The sequence below is a fragment of the Copadichromis virginalis genome, linkage group LG5 (genome assembly GCF_057382275.1).
Source record: "Copadichromis virginalis isolate Kocher_CV1m ecotype Utaka linkage group LG5, C_Virginalis_male_GT1.1, whole genome shotgun sequence".
NCBI lineage: Eukaryota > Metazoa > Chordata > Actinopteri > Cichliformes > Cichlidae > Copadichromis > Copadichromis virginalis.
In genome coordinates, this window is record NC_140622.1 from 22,587,600 (window position 1) to 22,608,746 (window position 21,147).

Below are 21,147 nucleotides of genomic sequence, written 5' to 3' on the forward strand. Positions count from 1 at the left end.
GTATCGAGGAAGATGAGAAGTTGCCCAAATTAACCGAGAATGACCTGTCAGCGAGATAAGATTTAAACCATAAGGGCAGTGCCTCTAATATCCACAGTATGCTCAAGTCTTAGTAGAAGAATGTTATGATCCACCATATCAAAAGCCGAGGAAAGATCCAATAAAACCAGGACCACAGAAAGTCCAGAATCAGTGCTTACAAGAAGTTCATTGAGAACTCTAAGCAAGGCCGTTTCAGTGCTGTGCCTTGGCTTAACGGCAGACTGAAATTTCTCGGCAATGTTGTTCGCGTCTAAATACGCCTGAAGCTGAGAAAGAACTAGTCGCTCCAGGATCTTGGACAGAAAAGGAAGCTTAGAGATTGGTCTATAATTCAAGAGATCATAACAATCAAGATTCTTTTTTCTCAGAATAGGCTGGACTACAGCATGCTTAAAGGCCAGTGGGACAGATCCAGAGAGTGGAGAAAAATTCATTAAGAATAGAATGCTCCGTCCAATTACATCAAAGCAGCCCTTAACAATGCGTGATGGGAGAATATCAAACACAGTATTGGTGTTTTTCAGTTGATCAACCAACTGCTTCAGAGTCGAAAGTAACACGGGCTCAAATTAATAAAAAGTTGAATTACACTCAGAGGAAAAAAAAGGACAAGAAGCAGACGAAGGGAAAAATGTAAAAGATGAAACCTTATCTAAAAAAAGAATTTGAAAACGCTCACAAAGAGCTTGTGAATATGGTAAAGGCATATCAGAACAGGGATTAACAACAGAATTAAAAATTTTAAATAGCATATGGAGGTTGTGACCAGAGATGGGCAGTAACGCGTTACTTGTAACGCGTTACTGTAATCTGATTACTTTTTTCAAGTAACGAGTAAAGTAAGGGATTACTATTGCAAAAACGGTAATTAGATTACCGTTAACGCTGCGTTACTGCGTTACTAAAACCGTGATTTTTTTGCGAGAATGTCTCACGACAGTGACGTAAGCGAGTGCGCCATTAGTGACAACAGCTGTGTGCAGATCAACAATGGATCACATATCGATTGTGGGAGAGAGTATGAGCGTGCAGCGTTTAAAGCGTGGAAGTACTGACCTTACTTTGAGTTTGATTCCATAAAAAGTGACAAAAACATTAGCGTCCATCGTGCGTGGGAAGAAAACTTCTTTTTACAGCGAAAAAAACCCCTAAACTTCCAAGCAAGCACCGAGTGCGCAACGACGTAATGGGAAATTCACAGAGAAACTCGCGGATTCTTCAACTGACCGCGGCACACCTGCACCAGGGTAAACCTCCGCCTACCGCAGTCCTGCTTTACAGGTGAAAATGGAGCAACAGGACCACTGAGTCTTTGACTTTATTTATTTTCTGCTGTGTTTTACTTGCATCTATTTGAAAGAGTGAGTGTAAACACAAAAAATATTTTATTTTATGTGCTGGAATGTGTAGAAAATAGGTTTAAGTGTTAAACTAATTTCTTCAAGTCAGAGAATGTTGCATATAATTAAATTTTTGCTTGATGCATAAAGTTAAAAGATTAAAACTGATAAAACAAGTTAAAAAAAAAAGAGACTTTTCCATTTTATTACATTTTGTATGATGGATTATGCAGAAAAAGTAGAACTGGGCTGAAAGATCTATCGCTTTATCACCTCTTCAGGTTGTAAATCGTGTTTTAAAAAGTAACTAAGTAACTAAGTAATTAATTACTTTTGAAAATAAGTAATCAGTAAAGTAACGGGATTACTTTTTTGGGGAAGTAATCAGTAATTAGTTACTGATTACTTTTTTCAAGTAACTTGACCAACACTGGTTGTGACCATTAGCCAGAATGACTTTGGAAAGAAAAGATGCCTTAGCCATTCTAGCAGCAGTTTGCATATTCGAGCGGCTAGTCCTATCATAAGAGACCTGAAGTTTATCTGTCTTTGTACAAAAGAAAATCTGTCTCTTTGTCTTTAGTGCCGGGACTTTATAACAACGGCCTGATGGAAGCAGTTGAAAATCATTAAAGAGAGGGTGATCTGAACAAAACAAGACAGAGGTTGTCTTTTTCAGCACCTGCCTGTTATAAAAGTCCACAAGGCAGACCTCCCTGAAATCTGACCAGCCACTTTAACCAGATTGCTAAGTCTGGTGTTATTATTCGAGGACATATCACCATACCAAGCAATGATACAGAAGGTTAAAACAGATTCAATAAAATTTTTATAAAAAAGAGTCATCATTTAAAATGAAACATTAAAACCTCTCAACCTCCTTAAAAAGTACAGTCTTTGTTTAACCTTTTTCACTGTAGCAGCAAGATGTGACTCAAATGGCAGACCCTTATCAAGAACAAGCTCCAAATACTTATAACTGTCCACCAGTTCAATGGTTACACCATTTACCACTGTTAGCGCAGGATGGGAGGATGTCTTCCTGAAGTCAATAACCATGTCCTTGGTTTTCAAGGTGTTGATCTTTAAGAAAGACTGATCACACCACGAAGCAAACTCATCAACAACAGGCCCATGGGAATCCTCTTCACCATGAGGGAGGCTTACAATGTCATCTGCATATTTAATGAAATGCCTATTGGCCTATATACTGCGACAGTCATTAGTGTACAAATATATAGTAGAGGAGAGAGACAACATCCTTGTGGTGAGCCAGTAGAAGAATTCAGCTGTTTACTCTCACACACTGAGATCTGTCAGTTAAAAAGTCTAAAATCCAACCAACAAGATTAAAATCAAGTTTAAACTGGTTAAGAAGTTTATCAGCTAAAAGATGTGGCTGGATATTATTAAAAGTTGAAGAGAAATCAATAAATAAGAGCTGAGCATGAGGTTTGGCGCCATCAAGATGGCGATATAGGAAATTCAACAGTGACCACTGCATCATCAACACCTCTACGAGGCCTGTATGAAAATTGTAGTGGGTCGATAAGCTTTTCTAAGTAGAAAAGCTTGATGAAGTTTTTCAAAGGACTTCACCATTAAAGATGTAAAAGGGACAGGTCTAAAATCATTTAATGATGTAGGTTTTGTGGTCTTAGTGACTGGAGAAATAATTGATGTTTTCCATACCTCTGGAACATTCTGTTGCTGAAGTGATAAAAGAAAGATATAATTAAAAAATACTGCATAATAGCTCAGCACATGTTCTAAGCACCTGGCCACATATATTATCAGGGCCTGGACTTTTATTAGTCTTAGTCATTTTAAAAAGATTTTCCACCCTTTTATCATCAAAGAACAAAGCTGGGAGGGTTCTGGTGCTCTCTTTTAAGAAATCCACTGTGTTTCTAAAATTATAATTATCATTAAATCTCAAATAAAATCTATTCAGCTCATTGGCTAACCGAGAGTCTGAACTAAAACCAGGGAGACTTGTGACAATGACACTGTGACAATGACCAGTCATGTGTTTCATGCCTGCATAGGCAACCCTTAAGTCATTGCTACCCATCTCCGACTCTACCTTATCGTTGTATTTTATTTTGGCTTTTTTAATTTCTGATCTGACCTCCTTCCTAATTTCTCTAACTTTTGAGATATTTGCTTTAATAAAAGCTTTTTTTTCCTTTCACGAATAAGCCTCATAAGAGCTTTTGAAGACCATGGTTTTCTTATTAGGAAAAAATGCACAACTTTTGAAGGAGTAATCATATCTCTGCAAAAGGAGATATAGCTGCAGACAACGTCAGTGAGTACATTAATGTCTCTGCATGATTCTGTAAACACCGTCCAGTCTGTACAGTCAAAGCAGCCCTGCAGGGCTAAAGAGGCGTCATCACTCCAAACCTTTATGTGGTGTTTCCTCACCTTCTCTCTCCTCAGCACAGTCTTATAAACTGGCAAGAGATGCACGTGTTGTGATCCGAGGATCCAAGGGCGGGGCCTGCCACAGATGTATATGTATCTTTTATGGAACCATAACATATATCCAGAGTCTTATTGAAGCGTGTCGGACAGTTCACATACTGATAAAAACTGCCCAATGTTTTCGTCAAGTCACAGCAATTAAAGTCCCCAAGAACAATATTAGGGGCCTCAGGAGAGAGAGATTGTAGTGAGTGGATAACGTTGGAGATAGTGTCAGTTGCATTCTTTGGATTCGCTCTAGGATGGATGTAAACAACGGTGACGTTGATCTGTGGGAATTCCCTCGACAGATAAAATGGCCTCAAAGACAGAGAGGAGCGCAATGTCAGGCAGACATGCTTGTTTACAGATGGTCACATTTTTACACCATTTCCGTGGGATTTCTGGGTAGCTCTGGGATCTCGATCCAAACGTATGGGAAACTTGAAGCCCTTTAGTTCCGTAGAAGAATCAGGTTTGAGAAGTTCACTTAGAAATCCCCCCGACACTCTGTGCTGTGATCTACCGTCGCCTGAAATATAATCTTTTAAAGTCTTTTATCTATGACTTTGCTGACCGTTTAGGATCTCTTTGCTTAAATTATGATTGTGTTCTTATTACTGGTGATTTTAACATTCATATTTGTTGTAAAGACAAGATCTGCTTGCCAAGGATTTCCTTGCCTTAGCTGATTCTTTTAACTTTAGTGGGTAAATGGTCCAACTCACTCCAAAGGTCACACTCTTGATTTGGTTCTCTCTAATGGTTTGGACATTTGTGTTAGGGATACTAGCAATGTTGGAATTTCCGACCACTTTCCAGTCATCTTTAATGCTAAGTTATGCAAAACGGATCTTAACTTTGAGGGCCATCGACATCTTGTACATAAAATCAATTCTTAGACAGTGGCTGAATTTTCGGCTGCTTTTTAAAAATCTGCCTTCTTTAGTCGTTTCGCCAACTCTTTATGTAACACATGCTCATCTATGCTGGACTCCGTGGCCCCAATAAAAGTGAAACGACCTAGTAGCTGCTCCCAACCCTGGTTAAATGATTCCACACAAGCTCTACGACATGTCTGCAGGCAAGCTGAGCGCATGCCTCTTAAATGGAACTGGTAGGTTTGAGTCAATTACCCCAATTCTCCCTGACCTCACTGGCTTCCCATTAAATATCGCATTGATTTTAAAACCTTACTGCTTACTTTTAAAATAATAAATAATACCGTGCCTAGTTACCTTACTGATCTTCTCAGCTTGTATATTCCTAGGAGAGCACTGAGATCATCAGGCCAATTCCTCTTGGTGCAACCTAGGTCACAGCTGAAGACCCGAAGTGACCGTGCCTTCGCTTCAGTTGCACCTAACCTCTGGAACAGTCTCCCACAAGCTATTCGCGCATCTGATTTGATCCAGACTTTTAAATCTTGATTGGAAACTTATTTTAGCTTAGCCTTTTCGGCTGTTTAGTGTATGCATCTTTTCAGTGTTCCCTCATGCAACCCCTCTTCGTTTGTTTTGTTGGACAAGGTTTTGTATTGTTTTAACCTTTCAGTTTAATTTGATATCTTCTTACTTTGTTTGCTTGGTTAATTTATGTCTTCCACCTGTTAGCTTATTTGTATTTTATTACTGCTTTTACTGGATTTTGTGAAACACTTTGGCGCACCTCTGGTTTTAAATGTGCTATATAAAAAAAGCTGTATTGTATTATTTTGTATATCTATTACTTGCATGGTAATAGTAGTGGTAGAATAGTTAAATTTATGTCTTGCATATTTCCACAACCCTCTATCCATAATCACATACTGTGTATGCTACTGTTGTACATAGTGTATTATCTTACTTATTTTGTATTTGTTTGTATTTTATTTGTATTTTTCTTCTGCTATCTGTACCTGAACTGAGGAAACGCACAAATTTCCTATCCGGGGGATCAATAAAGTCTTATGTTACCTTAAAACGCTGTACTTTTGTGTGACATTCAGGCCATGAAACAGCTGCATATTATCATCAATGTGGACATTTAAACCAGATTACCAGTTTACAAATAAGGAAAAAGTTGAGACACAGATAAAAATGCTTGTTTACTGTCTTTTCTGAAAAGGGTATAGTATTGTGTTTTTATGGTAAATGTGATGTTACAGCCAGGACATGTTGACAGTCATGTTTGTCAATCAGGTGGAAATAGCGGCTCCATCAAAGTCTAAAGGCTCACTAACAACCTATTTTATTTTTTATAAGTTGAACACTAATAAAAAGCAAAGCTTTACAAATGATTAATTCATTATTAGTAATATCTTACTAATGCTTAATAATATGTAGTTATGAATAAACCTGTAAACCAGTCTGTACCTGTTAGCCAACACTGATGCAGACTTTATCTAAATATATCATAGTGAATATCAAACTTAACTTAATATCATGGTCTGGCAGTTCTCACTGGTCGGCCTGCCTGTTGTGTCTGTGTGGATGTTGCTTCTCCCTCCCCCTCTCCAACTCCATGTGTGTTGGTTTTTGCTTTTGCGGAAATGTGTGCTTCCATCACTTTGGAGCCATCTTTTGGGAAGAGTGTACAAAACTGTTCCATCATTATCTCACTGTAAATACATTTCACTGTCTTTGCTCAAGAAGCTTCGTATTCTGGACTGCTCATTCCCACACCTTGACACTTAATGTTTAGTTCTGGCTTTCTGAGAATCAGGTTCTGAAACCACTAGCTTCTACATTTCCATTATTGTAACAAAGTCATGTTCAGTATAACTCGCTTATCGCATACATAATTTATTTCCTCCACAGAAACAGATTATTTTCTTTCTAGTTTATCACTTTCTTGTTTGCTGCTTATTAATATTTTTTGTAGTTAAATTATTAAATTTACTTGCTTTATTTTTGTTTTCTGCTTTCACTGCTTCATAAGATCTTGTACGCTCATTTTCAGGTCAGTTGTTTTTAGATTAGTGGAGGTTATTTAGGTACCCTGGTTAAGCCCCTCAGTTTAGCCACAGCCTGTTTTAGTTTCCTTTAAGACAAACTTTAATCTCATTGGTTGAACATCCCAATGACGAGGTTTGAACAGCAGTTCGGAGCTGCTGTGCTCACAGTGAAAGCTTTTTACTTTATATGGTCTCTTTTTAATTTATCCTACTTGCCAAAGGTTTATCATGTTGGCCGTGTGTGTTGAGGCCTTTGCTATAGTTCGCAAAACAAAATACACTGAATAGACATTCATAGGTCATAGTAATGTTACTTCTGCTGGATTGTTTATATTAATTCTGCCTCACATTCCACAGACAAAAACAACTATACAGACTCATAGAAACAGAAAAGACTCAGATAACAGTTGGGATTTTTAAAATGGTGGAACACTGAGATATTAGCGAGGGGAACACACACAGTTAATACATAAGAGAGGGTAATAGCCAGATTCTGTAGCACATGATTAACATTGTGAAATGGTCTATTTCTAAACTTTCTTAACACCAAGAAGTTTTGTTGAACAAATCTAACCAAGCAGAACATGTAAACCAAAAATAAGAATAAAACAAATATCAGCTATGTTAAAGTTGTTAAGCTTCAGTTTCTCACAGTCTCCTTGGTCAGGGTTCTGTGTTTGGCCCACTAATACACCACATCCTTTTCCTGTTGGGGCTCATATGTCTTCTCCTCACACTGCACAGGCATAAAGACAGGAGGGCATGACGTCAATTTTTTTTCTAAATTAGAACTGAGGCAAGTATTTCAAACCATGACACAAAGACAACATGACTTCCACGAACAAAGTGAGGTATCACACACTTTATCATTGTAGTGCTGTTAACATTTTCAGTGCATTATGTGATCACTAAATAAATACCTAAATCAAAATAAGTGTGTCAGCATCTTAATTAATAATCTATTTATGCTAACAAGATACCACATTGATCTGACGCACTAAAATATATTTAGCTACATATATTGTAGTTACATTTGTGAAGATTTTAAAAGTGTATCATAGCATGTTATGTGATGTGTGTCCAGTGTTGCGAAGGTTACTTTTAAAATGTATTCCACTAACGATTACAGAATACATGCCCCAAAATGTATTTTGTAACGTATTCCGTTATGTTACTCAATGAGAGTAACGTAACGGAATACTCTGGATTACCTATTATATTATCATGCTTTTTACAACTACATGAATGTACTATTGCTGTGTGAATTCTTACTTTTACTGAAGGTATTCGCCATACCAATACTGACTAGATTTTTAAGTCTTAATATAAAATGAGTAACAGTAGGGTGGACATTAGGTAAGGCTGCACTTTTTGCAGCGATCTCGTATATAAAACAGGTCCGCGGCTCCGAACCGTAGTAAAGGGACGTCTGGCTAATACGTCAGGTTCCATGTCGGGCTCGTAGCCGAAAACTAGCTTTACTTTGTTGTCTGGGTCAACTTTGCTAGCGAGAGACAGAGAGAGGCTTTGAAAGGCTGCTCCAACGGAACTTATTGTTTCAGAGAAAAACACGAAAAAAGTGTACAGTCGAGTCTTAATAGCTTACTTACAGCTCGGCTCGTCAGGCACTCTTTTTGGCTGCAGTGGTTATTATTATATTTACATGCTTCCATCTCCCGCTTCTGCTCCGTGACAGCTCGTACTTTTCCTTTTTCTCCCTCCTCGCGCTCACAGACACATAACGGGTATGACAGTCCATTCTCCCTGCAGCACGGACTACACTGCCCATGAAGCTAGATTCTTTAGGGCTATGCCTGTAACACTCTGCCTATTGCCTTCATATTAAATCATTTTTGTGAATATTTTTTTTAAAATATTTCTTCACATCATTATGCGGGCCGCAAGTAGAGGTGACATGGGCCGCGAGATTGAGACACAGGCATTGGAGCCTCTTAATGCGTGTTTTGTTTGGGGCATGGAAACCAAAATTAGAGAGGGCATTTCCATTAGCCGAACATATGAAACAGGAAAATACTGCTGTGTAATCCCTTTAATTCAGCAAAGTAACTGTATTCTGAATACCACCTTTTTAAACGGTAACTGTAACGGAATACAGTTACTCATATTTTGTATTTTAAATACGTAACGGCGGTACATGTATTCCGTTACTCCCCAACACTGCATGTGTCTTACTTCGGCCAGTTAGAGTGAAAACTGTTTTTTTTCTGCAAGCATGACTTTAAGGAACAAAGTGAGGCATCACACGATATGCAACATGTTTAGTGCATTATGTGACCACAAACTAAACACCTAATGAATAATAACAGCCACAAGTAACATGGATTGTCAGCATATTGAATTTAGATCAAAGCACCTGAGCTGTGCTAAAGTTCACAGAGATGTGGGAACTTGAGTTGTGACTAAAGACTGCATGTCTTTGTCTAACATCAGCATTTCAATACTGAGTGCATAAATGTTTTTATTTTATCACACCAACTGCAAAAATGTAATCATATAACACTATAAAAAGAGTATACAACCATACAAAATAGTATCCATTTCCTGTAAGCTGATGTTTGCTGATTAAGATCGTGTGGTGACAACAGCATTCAAACAGATAATCAGCTACAGTGAGTGTGAAAAATCATTTGAAAAGAACAAACAATTTATTTGAGAAAAACACATCAGAAAACATGCTCATTTACAGTGTGTTTTTAAACGTTTTCACTGATATTTCTATGCTAAATACAAAGCTGCAGTCAGCACACAATGACATGTTTATGAATGAGGTGGAAGGTTTTAATAAATATGTAACAGCATCTTAAAAGTTCATTGATAATCTATTCGGGCCAACATGATAACAACCCTCCACCAAAACATTGAAAAAATGTATTTATATGATGCAACGAGATGTATGTGATAATAAGCATGTATGTATTAGTCTTCCTATCATTCTAATGAATAAGGGCCTCTAAGAGACACAATAGCAAAGCAGCACATATGACCAATAAACAATTTAACTTTTCTGTACCTACAAAAGGGTCAATTAAAAATATTCTAGTTAAACGGGTGAGGGTTTAAAAAAGTGTATCATTGCACGTCTTTGTGAAGTGTGTCTCACTGTGGGCAGGTAATGTGAAGGCTGTGGTTTTCCTGAAATAAAGTTCTCTTGATGACATTTAATGTAGGTGAGAGTCAGAGCAGTCAGACTGCTGTAGTCTGTTCTGCACAGTCACATTGTTCTTTTAATCATGGCTGATCTCCTGCTGCTAGTTGTTCTCATGTGTAAGTTAAACTTCTTACCAGGTTCATTTGTTGTTCATGCCATATGGTCCTTAATATGGGCTCACTCATAATGGCTGTTAGCATGTGTCACTTGTTTATGTCAGACCTCTAACACTAGTTGAAATTTTTAATCTTTTTATTGTTCAATTTGTTTTATCTTTTCTTTCTTCCTTCTTCAGATTCCTTTCATGAAATCAAAGCACAAGGTCAGTCTTATTTTCATGTTTTTATCCCTTCATCAGACGTTTGTAAGCGCTTTGAGTGCTCTGGGAGAGCAGAGAAAAGCCCTATATAAGAATCGGTCATTTTTTTCTGTTTTGTCTCCAGAGCTTCTCCACAGTAACTCAGCTTTGCTCATCATGAATACTTTTTGTAATACTACCATACACAGTTAATATTATGTTTCAGCAATATTTATAGAGTTTATTAATATCTCAGTGCTCACTTATACACACTAGTTTATATATAATGTAAAATAAGTAATATGGATGTAAATCTATTGAAATAATCTAACTTATACTTTAATTTTTCAGATCTTCGTCCACCTAAACTGACAGTGAGCCCGCTGATGATCACAGAGACAGACTCAGTCACAGTGAACTGTCAGAATCCTCTTCCTGTCTCTGCGTGTTATTTTCTCATTTCAGGAGATAAAACTGCCAAAACAGCTCCTTGTCTGCGGACTCTGACAGGGTCTCAATTTCTGTCATGGATACATCAAAGTTCACCTGTTACAGTTGAACTGACCTGTTATTACACTTTTATAGATAAATCTCCAGTGAGTAACATGTCAGCACTCATCATACAAAGTGAGTAAATGCTACTGCAATGTACTCCCTGAGTGTTTTCTATTATTACATTTTATTGTCAAGTAAATAAAACCTTGGTTTATTTAACTTGAGAAATGTTTGCATTTTTTTTAGCCCCCCGTCCCAAACTTAGAGTGAATCCACGGATGAGCATAGAGCCATATTCATTTACAGTGAACTGTCAGACACCATCTTCTGTTAATGTGTCGGAGTGTTTTTTGTACTTTACGAGAAGAAGAAATTCTACGTCCATCTCCTGTCAGCAGACACTTACAGGAACCGAGCTCCTCTCTATGGCACAGCAGAGTTCACCTGCTGAGGTTGAAGTGACATGTTTTTACAGCTCAGAGCATAAAGGAGGACAAAACCAGTCTCCTCACAGCAGCATATCTTCCATCAGCATACAAAGTAAGTGATTACACTGTGCTGCTCTATATTATGCCTCAGTGTAGGATGTGCAAATGTTCTTTAGTTTTTTAAAACTAAGTATGATGCTAAACCTTGATGTTTATAGAGCTTTTTTTTTTTTTTTTTGTTAATTGTAACATAAATTAGGAGGGATGTCCAGTTTTATTCTTGCTAACTACTTGAAGTGATTTAAGAAAAAAATTCTAGTGAGTAAATGACAGCAGTCTGTCACGGCGGGGTGCACCGGTGTGAAGAATGAGGCAGACCCAAGAGACAGAACTAGGTTTCCAAAATAAGGCAAGCCTTTATTGTGGCTGAAGGCATAACAAAAACACTAGGGAACACTGAAACTGGGAAAACTAAGAAGACAGAGAACACTGTGTGAACTAAAAAGGCTAAGACACTCTGTGAAGGAACTATGGAAAAAACTATAAACACAGAGTAACTAAGCAGGCTATGAAACACAGTGTCACAATAAGGGAAACTACGAAAATACGAGGTGAGGATAACAGACAATCTGACACTGACACAAAGACATACTGGGCTTAAATACACTGAGGAAGTCATCAAGGAATTAGAGACAGAAGGGGAACACAGCTGGGAGGAATAAGACCTAATAAGACAGGGGGAACAAAGCTAGAAAAACTGACATAAGACGGGAACATGAACCGTCAGAGTAAAACAGGAAACAAGACACCACTAAACAAAAACGCAGACACGACACAGAGAGACAGACTAGACACTGAACTAAACCTGCAATAAACATGAGAACACGAAAACCTACGAACTAATCCCTAAACAAGAATAACCGAAACATAGAGTCATAATCATCATCATAATAAGAAAAGAATCCAAAATGCAAAAACACACCAAAACATAACAACTCAAAATACTGGGTCAAACTGACCCAGAACTGTGACAGCAGTCATCACATAATGTGAGTAAATAATACAGTGATGTACTAATTAGAGATGGCACATACCACTTTTTTATGTCCAATACTGATACCAATATCATAAATTTGGATATAAATCAAATATAGCGTATTTTATAATCAATAAAATGTTTTTTTATATCTTGCTGCATTTTGTATAAGTTCATACTCAAGTATAAAAATCAAACAAAACTAAAGCTATTCTGTTATACCTGTATGCAAAAAATACACTGCACCCAAAATATTTCATAGTTCAGCAATACTGATCAATCTAATAAACTTAAACCTACACCATCCTCCCTATTCTGGTATTTTAAAGAGTACTTGGCGGAAATATTAAGCAACCTAACTAATAGGGTTGCCAACTCCAAGCCAAAAAAAAAAAAGTAGAGAACCACGGCCCACCCTTCGCCTCATAATGCTTAATTGACGTAATTAACTTTAATTTAATGCACGTGTAAAAAAAATGCACAGAAATCAATAATTTTTCTACAATAATTAAATAGATTCAACATCTTTCTTCAATAGAATTGCAGACTGCACAGATGGCATCTTCCAAAAGGAAAAGGTACTATAGCTTAGTAGGTTATAAATTTGACTTAATAGTTCCTATATATAGTAATGGATTTCTACACATTTTACATCAAATTAAAACTTTGGGTGTAAGATTCAGATATGTATTTATTAAAAGCTAGACATGACAATTAGAAATAAAAGTATGTTTTTGTGCCCCCCTTTCCCTGTTAATGCCCTACCTGACCCCCTGGAAAAACTTTGCTAGATCCGCCCCTGCACAGTTACAAGCTGTCAGCTACTTAGAAAAGGATCCTGGTGTAGAAAGTAATATTAAATAAATTCTAACAACAGCTTATCAAGCTTAAACGTCCGCTGGTTTCCTCTTTCTGGCACAAAGTGGGGTTATAAACTAACAAGAGAGACGGGACTCGCGATAGACAAGCCAATCAGCTGATCATTGATCAGTTTCATAATTAAAGTAGCAGCAGGAGAGGGAGAGAATGAGAGGCAGTCCCAGCATTCACTGGGAATTCTTTACAAACATTTAGAGATAAACTTACACACTTGCTTTACTTCTCTGGGATACCTTTCTCGGAGATTAAATGCTGATGTTGTGCAAAAAGTGATTGTCTGCCAAAAACTGATTTCCGGTATTTGCCAAAAACTGATTGCTCGTATTTAAACTGCTATAAGTAACTTGTTGGGTTATAATATGTGAAACATATGTCAAATGCATCCCTTATGGATGACATAAAGTCATCTTGAGCCACAAACAACATTCGTGTAACAAGGTAGAAGCCGCAATCAGTTTTTGGCAGTGACTTTTATATAACCTTTATTTATGCAGTTAAAAAAAATCTCATTAACATTTGTACACTTTTGTAAGAGTAAGCTGCCCAAGAGGACAGCAAAAATGGCAGCAAATATTACAATAGTTCTGTAAAAATATTTTAAGTGGGGATAAATGACCAGATTGGTTATAATGTAAGTACAATAACACAGAGTTGTAAAGATACTTGAAAAACAGATAATTTTTGTAATTCTATATATAACCCCTTTGTAAACCCTGTTCACCGAAGTCTATTTACGAACATACGTACAGATATCACACATAAAAAATACACAGAAACATTGAAAATCAGTTTTTGGCAGCACGCAGCGAGGCTCCAAATGCTCAACCAGACCGCCGACAGGTCTTGCACGCCACAACCAGTCTATCACGTGATGCATACTCATCTGACGTTCTAAGGTTATGAGCTGGGTTACGCTATGTTGCAAGTTTTGTGAGGTGCTTTTGTGATATTGAATGAATCGGATTACAGTTTTTATTTCTCTCCGATATCCGATCCAGTAATTTAGGTCAGTACCGAGTACCAATTTGTGAATGTTAAGCTACAATATCAGTACAAAACAACAAAGCTGTTCTCAACTTTGTAAATGAAAGATTTGCATTTTTAATTAAAGAAATGTTTCTGTTTTTAGCTGCTTGGCCTGAATTGACAGTGGATCCACGGATGATCATAGAGACAGACTCGGTCACATTGAACTGTCAGACTCCATCATCTGTTAATGTGACTCAGTGTTTTTTGTACTTTATGAGAAGAAGAAATTCTACGTCCATCTCTTGTCAGCAGACACTTACAGGAACCGAGCTCCTCTCTTTGGCACAGCAGAGTTCACCTGCTGAGGTTGAAGTGACATGTTTTTACAGCTCAGAGCATAAAGGAGGACAATACCAGTCCCCTCACAGTAACATATCTTCCATCAGTATAAAAAGTAAGTGGTCATATTATACCTCAGTACAGTCTGTGAATATATTTTTTTGTTTTTCAAAACCAAAGAAGAAAGCTAAAAGCTAATATTTATAAATCTTTATTTTATTTAAAGGATTTTATGGAAGGATGTAGAGTTTTGTTCAGAAATAAAATGCCAAATGACTGAATTAATTTAAGACTTCATTTCTAGCAAGTAAAATTTCTAAAGCAGTTTCTATTGTTAGATTTTATTTCAAAGTAAATTCACAATTTTCCTATTTAACTTAGCCAATTTTTTTTTTTTAGTTCCTTGGCCTGAACTGACCGTAAATCCACGGATGGTCACAGAAACAGAATCAGTCACAGTGAACTGTCAGACTCCATCTTCTGTTTCTGCGTCGGAATGTTTTTTGTACTTTATGAGAGGAAGAAAATCTACGTCCATCTCCTGTCAGCAGACACTTACAGCAACTGAGCTCCTCTCTATGGCACAGCAGAGTTCACCTGCTGAGGTTGAAGTGACATGTTTTTACATGTTACAGCGTAAAGGAGGACAATATGAATCTGCTCACAGTAACATATACTCCATCAGCATACAACGTAAGTGATCATACTGTGCTGCTCTGTATTATACCTCAGTACAGTATGTGCATATATTTTTAGATTTTACAAACCAAAAAGAGAAGCTAAAACCTGATTGTTTATAAGGCTCTGTTTACCTTGTAATGTAACAGATGTTAAGAGGTGATACATAATTTGATTCTTAAATAAATTGCGTATTTGTTGAATTGATTAAAGACTGTCCAGAGAGCGGAATTCTGAGCACCAATAGATGTATTTATACTGCATTCAGTATTATGCACTGACATCAGACGGCAGCAAAAAAATATTGTTTTCATTTTTGTTGTGGAAGTTTTAACAATAACCTTCAACACACCCAGTGAGCTTGATTTGAAGTCGGTTTAATAAACACATTGGAATGTGGAGAGAAACATCCCAGCCAAACACTAGGATGATCTCTGAAGTTTGTGCGGGGTTGCTCATCTTATATACCCACACAGACACTCTCAAACAAAGAACATTAAACAGCACATCATATATCCCTTTGCCTTCAGTCCAGCTCATCCTTGACCCCCTCCCACTCTAAGAAAAGTTACGACCACCAGTCACCTCCCTTGAGCAGGGTGCCCTCTGTGAAGGTGCAATAAATATGGGCCCCACTTGTGATAACATTCTACATGCATGCATACAACTGGTGACAGGAGTGATCTTGCTATACTAAAGTGATATGGTTGAAATATGTGATTAATACATCAGAAAAGAAATCTTCGACCACATTTAAAGTTTAATGTTAAGTGTAAAACATTGACACTGTGCTGTGGTATGGCAGTATTGCAGTCATGAATGGAAAATGCCTTTTGTGGTGAATCCATAAGAAACGAAAGTAACGGAACAACCACAACACCATCTTCTTTTATTGCAGCAGAAAAAATCACTTTGACCTCTGCTCCTTCTCTTTCCACGAACTTTACAAGTGACACAATCAGGAGAAGAACAAGTATTGGTAAGAATTTTATAAGTGAATAAAAAATGTCTAGGTCACTTCCTGCGGAGTGTGTTGACACCAAAGACATCTTTAGGTGAGCAAAAGTTCCTTAATCTTCATATTAGTCAAACTAAAACCATTTTGCCTTTGAGTTTTAGTAAGTGTTTGTTTCCTATATGTCATTCAGGATGCTCTAATGCTTTTAGTGCTTTATTGCTTAGACAGTAAAACAGGTTGTAAAGATTCTGTTGTAATTTGACAGTAGTTGTCTTCCTTCTTCTCTTTTAACAAAGTGGGAAGTGAGACTGACACTTTTTTTTATCATCTGTGTTCCTAGTAGCTTCTGCTCTTAAACTTCTACCTGTAGTTGCAACTGGTTTTGGTGTAAGCGTGGCTGTCATCTCACTGGCAATGGCTTTTGTCTGTGTGAAAAGAAGAAGTGGTAAGCACAGTAACATTTCCTTTTGTCATGTAGCCTGAAACCTTTTCTATATGTGTTTTTATAGACTCACACCCTATCAAAGGTCTACAATTTATTCAGAAACAGTCTGAAACATTTCTGTCCTGATCTGCTCACACAATCTTGTTAAAACTTTGTACACTAAATCAGCCAACTCATCACGCCTTGTGTTTATTTACTGATTAACAGTTTACCTCCATATCTTTGACTTTTCTTCAATACTTGCACTCTTTCCCACAATTTTCAAAAGTGTTTATTCTGCAGAAAATGTTCTGCAACAATGTTATATGGATCAGTATTATTGCTGCAGATCTTTAACACTTTTAATCAGATCAGAAACAAAGGCCTACATATTGAAATTTATCTGTATTTTTATAAATATATATTTAAAAGAGCTGGATTAAAATGCATAAGAGCTTTGTTGAAAGTCAGCGTTAGCTTGTCCAGAACAGAAAACAACCTGCTGCAAACTGCATGCCTCTCAGTTTGACAAGCTCCAGTTAACACACCCATGATGCCTAATTCCATACAGATTTCAGTGGCACTGTTATCAAGTGGCATTCTGCTTCCCGAGTCAATAGACAACTGCTGCCACAAAATGGCAGGTTTTTTTTTTCCTCACACCTGTTTGGATGGATGCAAACAGGTATGAGAGAAGCTTAATGACAGATTGCTGTTTGAGGTGAAAGCAGAGAGATCACTTTACTTTGGTATGTGCTAACTAACAATCACTTGACAATTAATGCTTAACTTTGTCTGTGAAGGTTCTCAGTCATCCAGGTCATCGTAGTCTAAGGAGCTTGGAAAGAAAAGCGTCTGGATTTCTTTAAGTTGCTTGAAGACGTTTCACCTCTCATCCGAGAAGCTTCTTCAGTTCTAAGGTCAAATGGCAGAGAGTCCCAGATTTAAACCCTCGGATGAGAGGTGAAACGTCTTCAAGCAACTTAAAGAAGTCCAGATGCTTTTCTTTCCAAGCTCCTTAGACAATGCTTAACTTTGTTGCCCTGATGTAACGTCACTGTCACATCCAATATGAATTAAATGTAGACTCTTTAATCACTTCTGGTATTATGTGTAATAAGGGGTCCTTGAGTGTTGTTGTTCCCTTTTCAGTCGATTTACTCGGTACAAGTATGGGATATAACGCCTTCGCGTGTCCTTATGTATATATATGTATATATATATATATATGTATATATATATATATGTATATATACTGGATAGCGTAGTGGTTAAACTACACGCCTTTGGAACAGAGGATCGCAAGTTCGATTCCTGCCTGGGGCGTCTGTATCCAGTAAGGGTCCTAAGGCTAGACCCCCTATGCTAAGCAAGCCTACCGCAGACATGAGCGAGACAGATAAATATGAAGGCATGCCGGCTCGGACGTCGCCCGGATCAACAAGGTCCGCGTCAGGTGTTGAGGAACCAGGGCACCCTGACGAAAAGTGGGCTACTGGAACAAGAAGGCATCGGTGGGCAAGGGACGAAAACAGGGCGTTGTTGGAATGCTACTACGCAAGTAACCCCGGCGGAAGGGGCTACATGAATAGGATGAGGGACCTATGGATTCTTCGATACCCAACATCCACAATGACGGCGAAACAACTAGTAGCTCAGTGTTCCAACATTCGAAAGAAGGGACTGCTCTCACAGCTAGAGATTGACGAGGTACAACACAAATGCTACGGCAAGGAGGAGTCAGGACGCCAGGTCAGGGGGGAGATATCATCACCCCCACCCGAGATTGGGTACATAGCCCCAAGTGCGATAGGAGAAGGATCGTTGAGTGCGAGAGGAACTGACCTGAAAAATAGGATCATGGCCAAGCTTGAAACCTGGATCCCCCGTAGCCGGTTACCAAGATTACGTGAAGTACCCTCAGAAGGTCTGCTAGATGATGTTAATGCAGCACTACGGGCAATACCTACAACCACGATTACCGACACTAACAAGCTGATCTACAATACGGCAGCAGTGATCAGTGAGATGCTTGGCTACAAGTTGAACAGCCACAAGGGGCAGTACCCTCCATGGAGAAGGAGGCTAGAGGGCAAGATCAAAGTAGCACGGAGGGAGGTTAGCCAACTAACGGAGTTGCAGAAAGGTGCGACAAAGAAGGTGCCTAAGAAATACAGCAAGTTGTCCATACCTGAGGCCTTGGAAACTGCCAAGCAAAGACTCACAGCCTTGGCCAGCCGCTTGAGGAGGTACACCAGAGAGATAGAAGGCAGGAGAATAAACCAGCTGTTCTCCACAGAACCAGCAAAGGTGTACTCTCAGTGGCAAGGGAACAATAAGAGAACAGCACCACCAAGGCTGGAGACGGAGCAATACTGGAAGAGCATATGGGAGAAGGATGCAACCCATAACGGCAATGCTCAGTGGCTAGAGGATCTGAGGGCAGACCACAGCGACCTCCCTGAACAGGGTCCAGTAACCATCACAGTGGCAGATATCCAAGAAAGGGTCTCCAGTATGAAGAGTTGGACAGCACCAGGGCCCGACATGGTTCACGCCTACTGGCTGAAGAAGCTGACTGCACTCCACGAGCGTCTGGCAGCACAAATGAACCAGCTGCTAGTTAACGAAAGACACCCGGAATGGCTAACTGAAGGCCGGACGGTCCTGATCCCCAAGGACCCCAAGAAGGGACCGGTCCCCTCCAACTACCGACCAATAACCTGCCTCAGTACTACATGGAAGCTCCTGTCAGGCATCATATCGGCTAAGATGAACAGGCACATGGGTCAATACATGAGCGGGACACAGAAAGGAATTGGCAAGAATACCAGAGGTGCAAAACACCAGCTACTGGTAGACAGAACAATCAGCCGAGACTGCAAGACCAGACTGACCAACCTGTGCACTGCCTGGATTGATTACAAGAAGGCCTATGACTCAATGCCCCACAGCTGGATACTGGAATGCCTAGAATTGTACAAGATCAATGGGACCCTAAGAGCCTTCATCAGGAACTCAATGGGGATGTGGCGTACAACACTAGAGGCCAACTCCAAGCCCATAGCACAAGTTACCATCAAGTGCGGGATCTACCAAGGAGATGCTCTGTCCCCACTGCTGTTCTGCATAGGCCTGAACCCCCTCAGTGAGATCATTAACAAGACTGGCTACGGATACCGACTACGGAACGGAGCAGTTGTCAGCCACCTCCTGTACATGGATGACATCAAGCTGTATGCCAAGAGTGAACGAGACATCGATTCACTGATCCACACTACCAGGCTATACAGCAATGACATTGGAATGTCGTTCGGACTGGAGAAGTGTAGTCGGATGGTAACAAAGAGAGGGAAGGTAGTCAGAACTGAGGGGATTGAACTACCAGAAGGCAACATTGCAGACATAGAGGACAGTTACAAGTACCTGGGGATCCCGCAGGCAAATGGGAACCATGAAGAGGCCGCTAGAAAGGCTGCAACCACCAAGTACCTGCAGAGGGTCAGGCAAGTCCTGAGGAGTCAGCTGAATGGTAAGAACAAGATCCGGGCCATCAACACATACGCCCTGCCCGTGATCAGGTACCCTGCTGGGGTAATAAGCTGGCCAAAGGAGGAGATAGAAGCCACTGACATAAAGACAAGAAAGCTCCTGACCATGCATGGAGGGTTTCACCCCAAGTCCAGCACCCTGAGGCTGTACGCTAAGCGGAAGGAAGGGGGCCGGGGACTGGTGAGTGTCAGCACCACAGTCCAGGATGAGACAAGGAACATCCAAGAATACATTGGGAAGATGGCCCCAACTGACCGAGTGCTCAGTGAATACCTCAGGCAGCAGAAACCCAAGAAAGAGGAGGGAGACGAGGAACCATCATGGAAGGACAGGCCCCTGCACGGTATGTACCACCGGCAGATAGAGGAGGTGGCTGATATCCAGAAATCCTACCAGTGGCTGGACAAAGCTGGACTGAAAGACAGCACAGAGGCACTAATCATGGCAGCACAAGAACAAGCTCTGAGTACAAGATCCATAGAGGCTGGGGTCTATCACACCAGGCAAGACCCCAGGTGCAGGCTGTGTAAAGATGCCCCAGAGACTATCCAGCACATAACAGCAGGGTGCAAGATGCTAGCAGGCAAGGCATACATGGAACGCCATAACCAAGTGGCCGGCATAGTGTACAGGAACATCTGTGCCGAGTATAACCTAGAAGTCCCGAGGTCAAAATGGGAGATGCCCCCAAGGGTGGTGGAGAATGACCGAGCTAAGATCCTGTGGGACTTCCAGATACAGACGGACAAAATGGTGGTGGCTAACCAACCGGACATAGTGGTGGTAGACAAACAGAAGAAGACGGCCGTAGTGATCGATGTAGCGGTTCCGAATGACAGCAATATCAGGAAGAAGGAACACGAGAAGCTGGAGAAATACCAAGGGCTCAGAGAAGAGCTCGAGAGGATGTGGAGGGTGAAGGTAACGGTGGTCCCCGTGGTAATCGGAGCACTAGGTGCGGTGACTCCCAAGCTAGGCGAGTGGCTCCAGCAGATCCCGGGAAAAACATCGGAGATCTCTGTCCAGAAGAGCGCAGTCCTGGGAACAGCTAAGATACTGCGCAGGACCCTCAAGCTCCCAGGCCTCTGGTAGAGGACCCGAGCTTGAAGGATAAACCGCCCGCAGGGGCGTGCTGG

At 39.8% G+C, this 21,147-nt stretch overlaps 1 protein-coding gene across 1 annotated transcript in view; it reads left to right on the plus strand.

Annotated features, from left to right (window-relative positions):
• The window catches only part of LOC146709700 (uncharacterized), a 35,266-nt gene that overhangs the window by 4,764 nt on the left and 9,355 nt on the right, over positions 1-21,147 (plus strand). The window contains exons 3-8 of the mRNA XM_085457951.1: positions 10,605-10,673; positions 10,995-11,288; positions 14,221-14,514; positions 14,799-15,092; positions 15,976-16,056; positions 16,358-16,480. Of these exons, the coding sequence (XP_085314077.1) occupies positions 10,605-10,673; positions 10,995-11,288; positions 14,221-14,514; positions 14,799-15,092; positions 15,976-16,056; positions 16,358-16,480 (1,155 nt within the window). The remainder of the gene's footprint in view (positions 1-10,604; positions 10,674-10,994; positions 11,289-14,220; positions 14,515-14,798; positions 15,093-15,975; positions 16,057-16,357; positions 16,481-21,147) is intronic.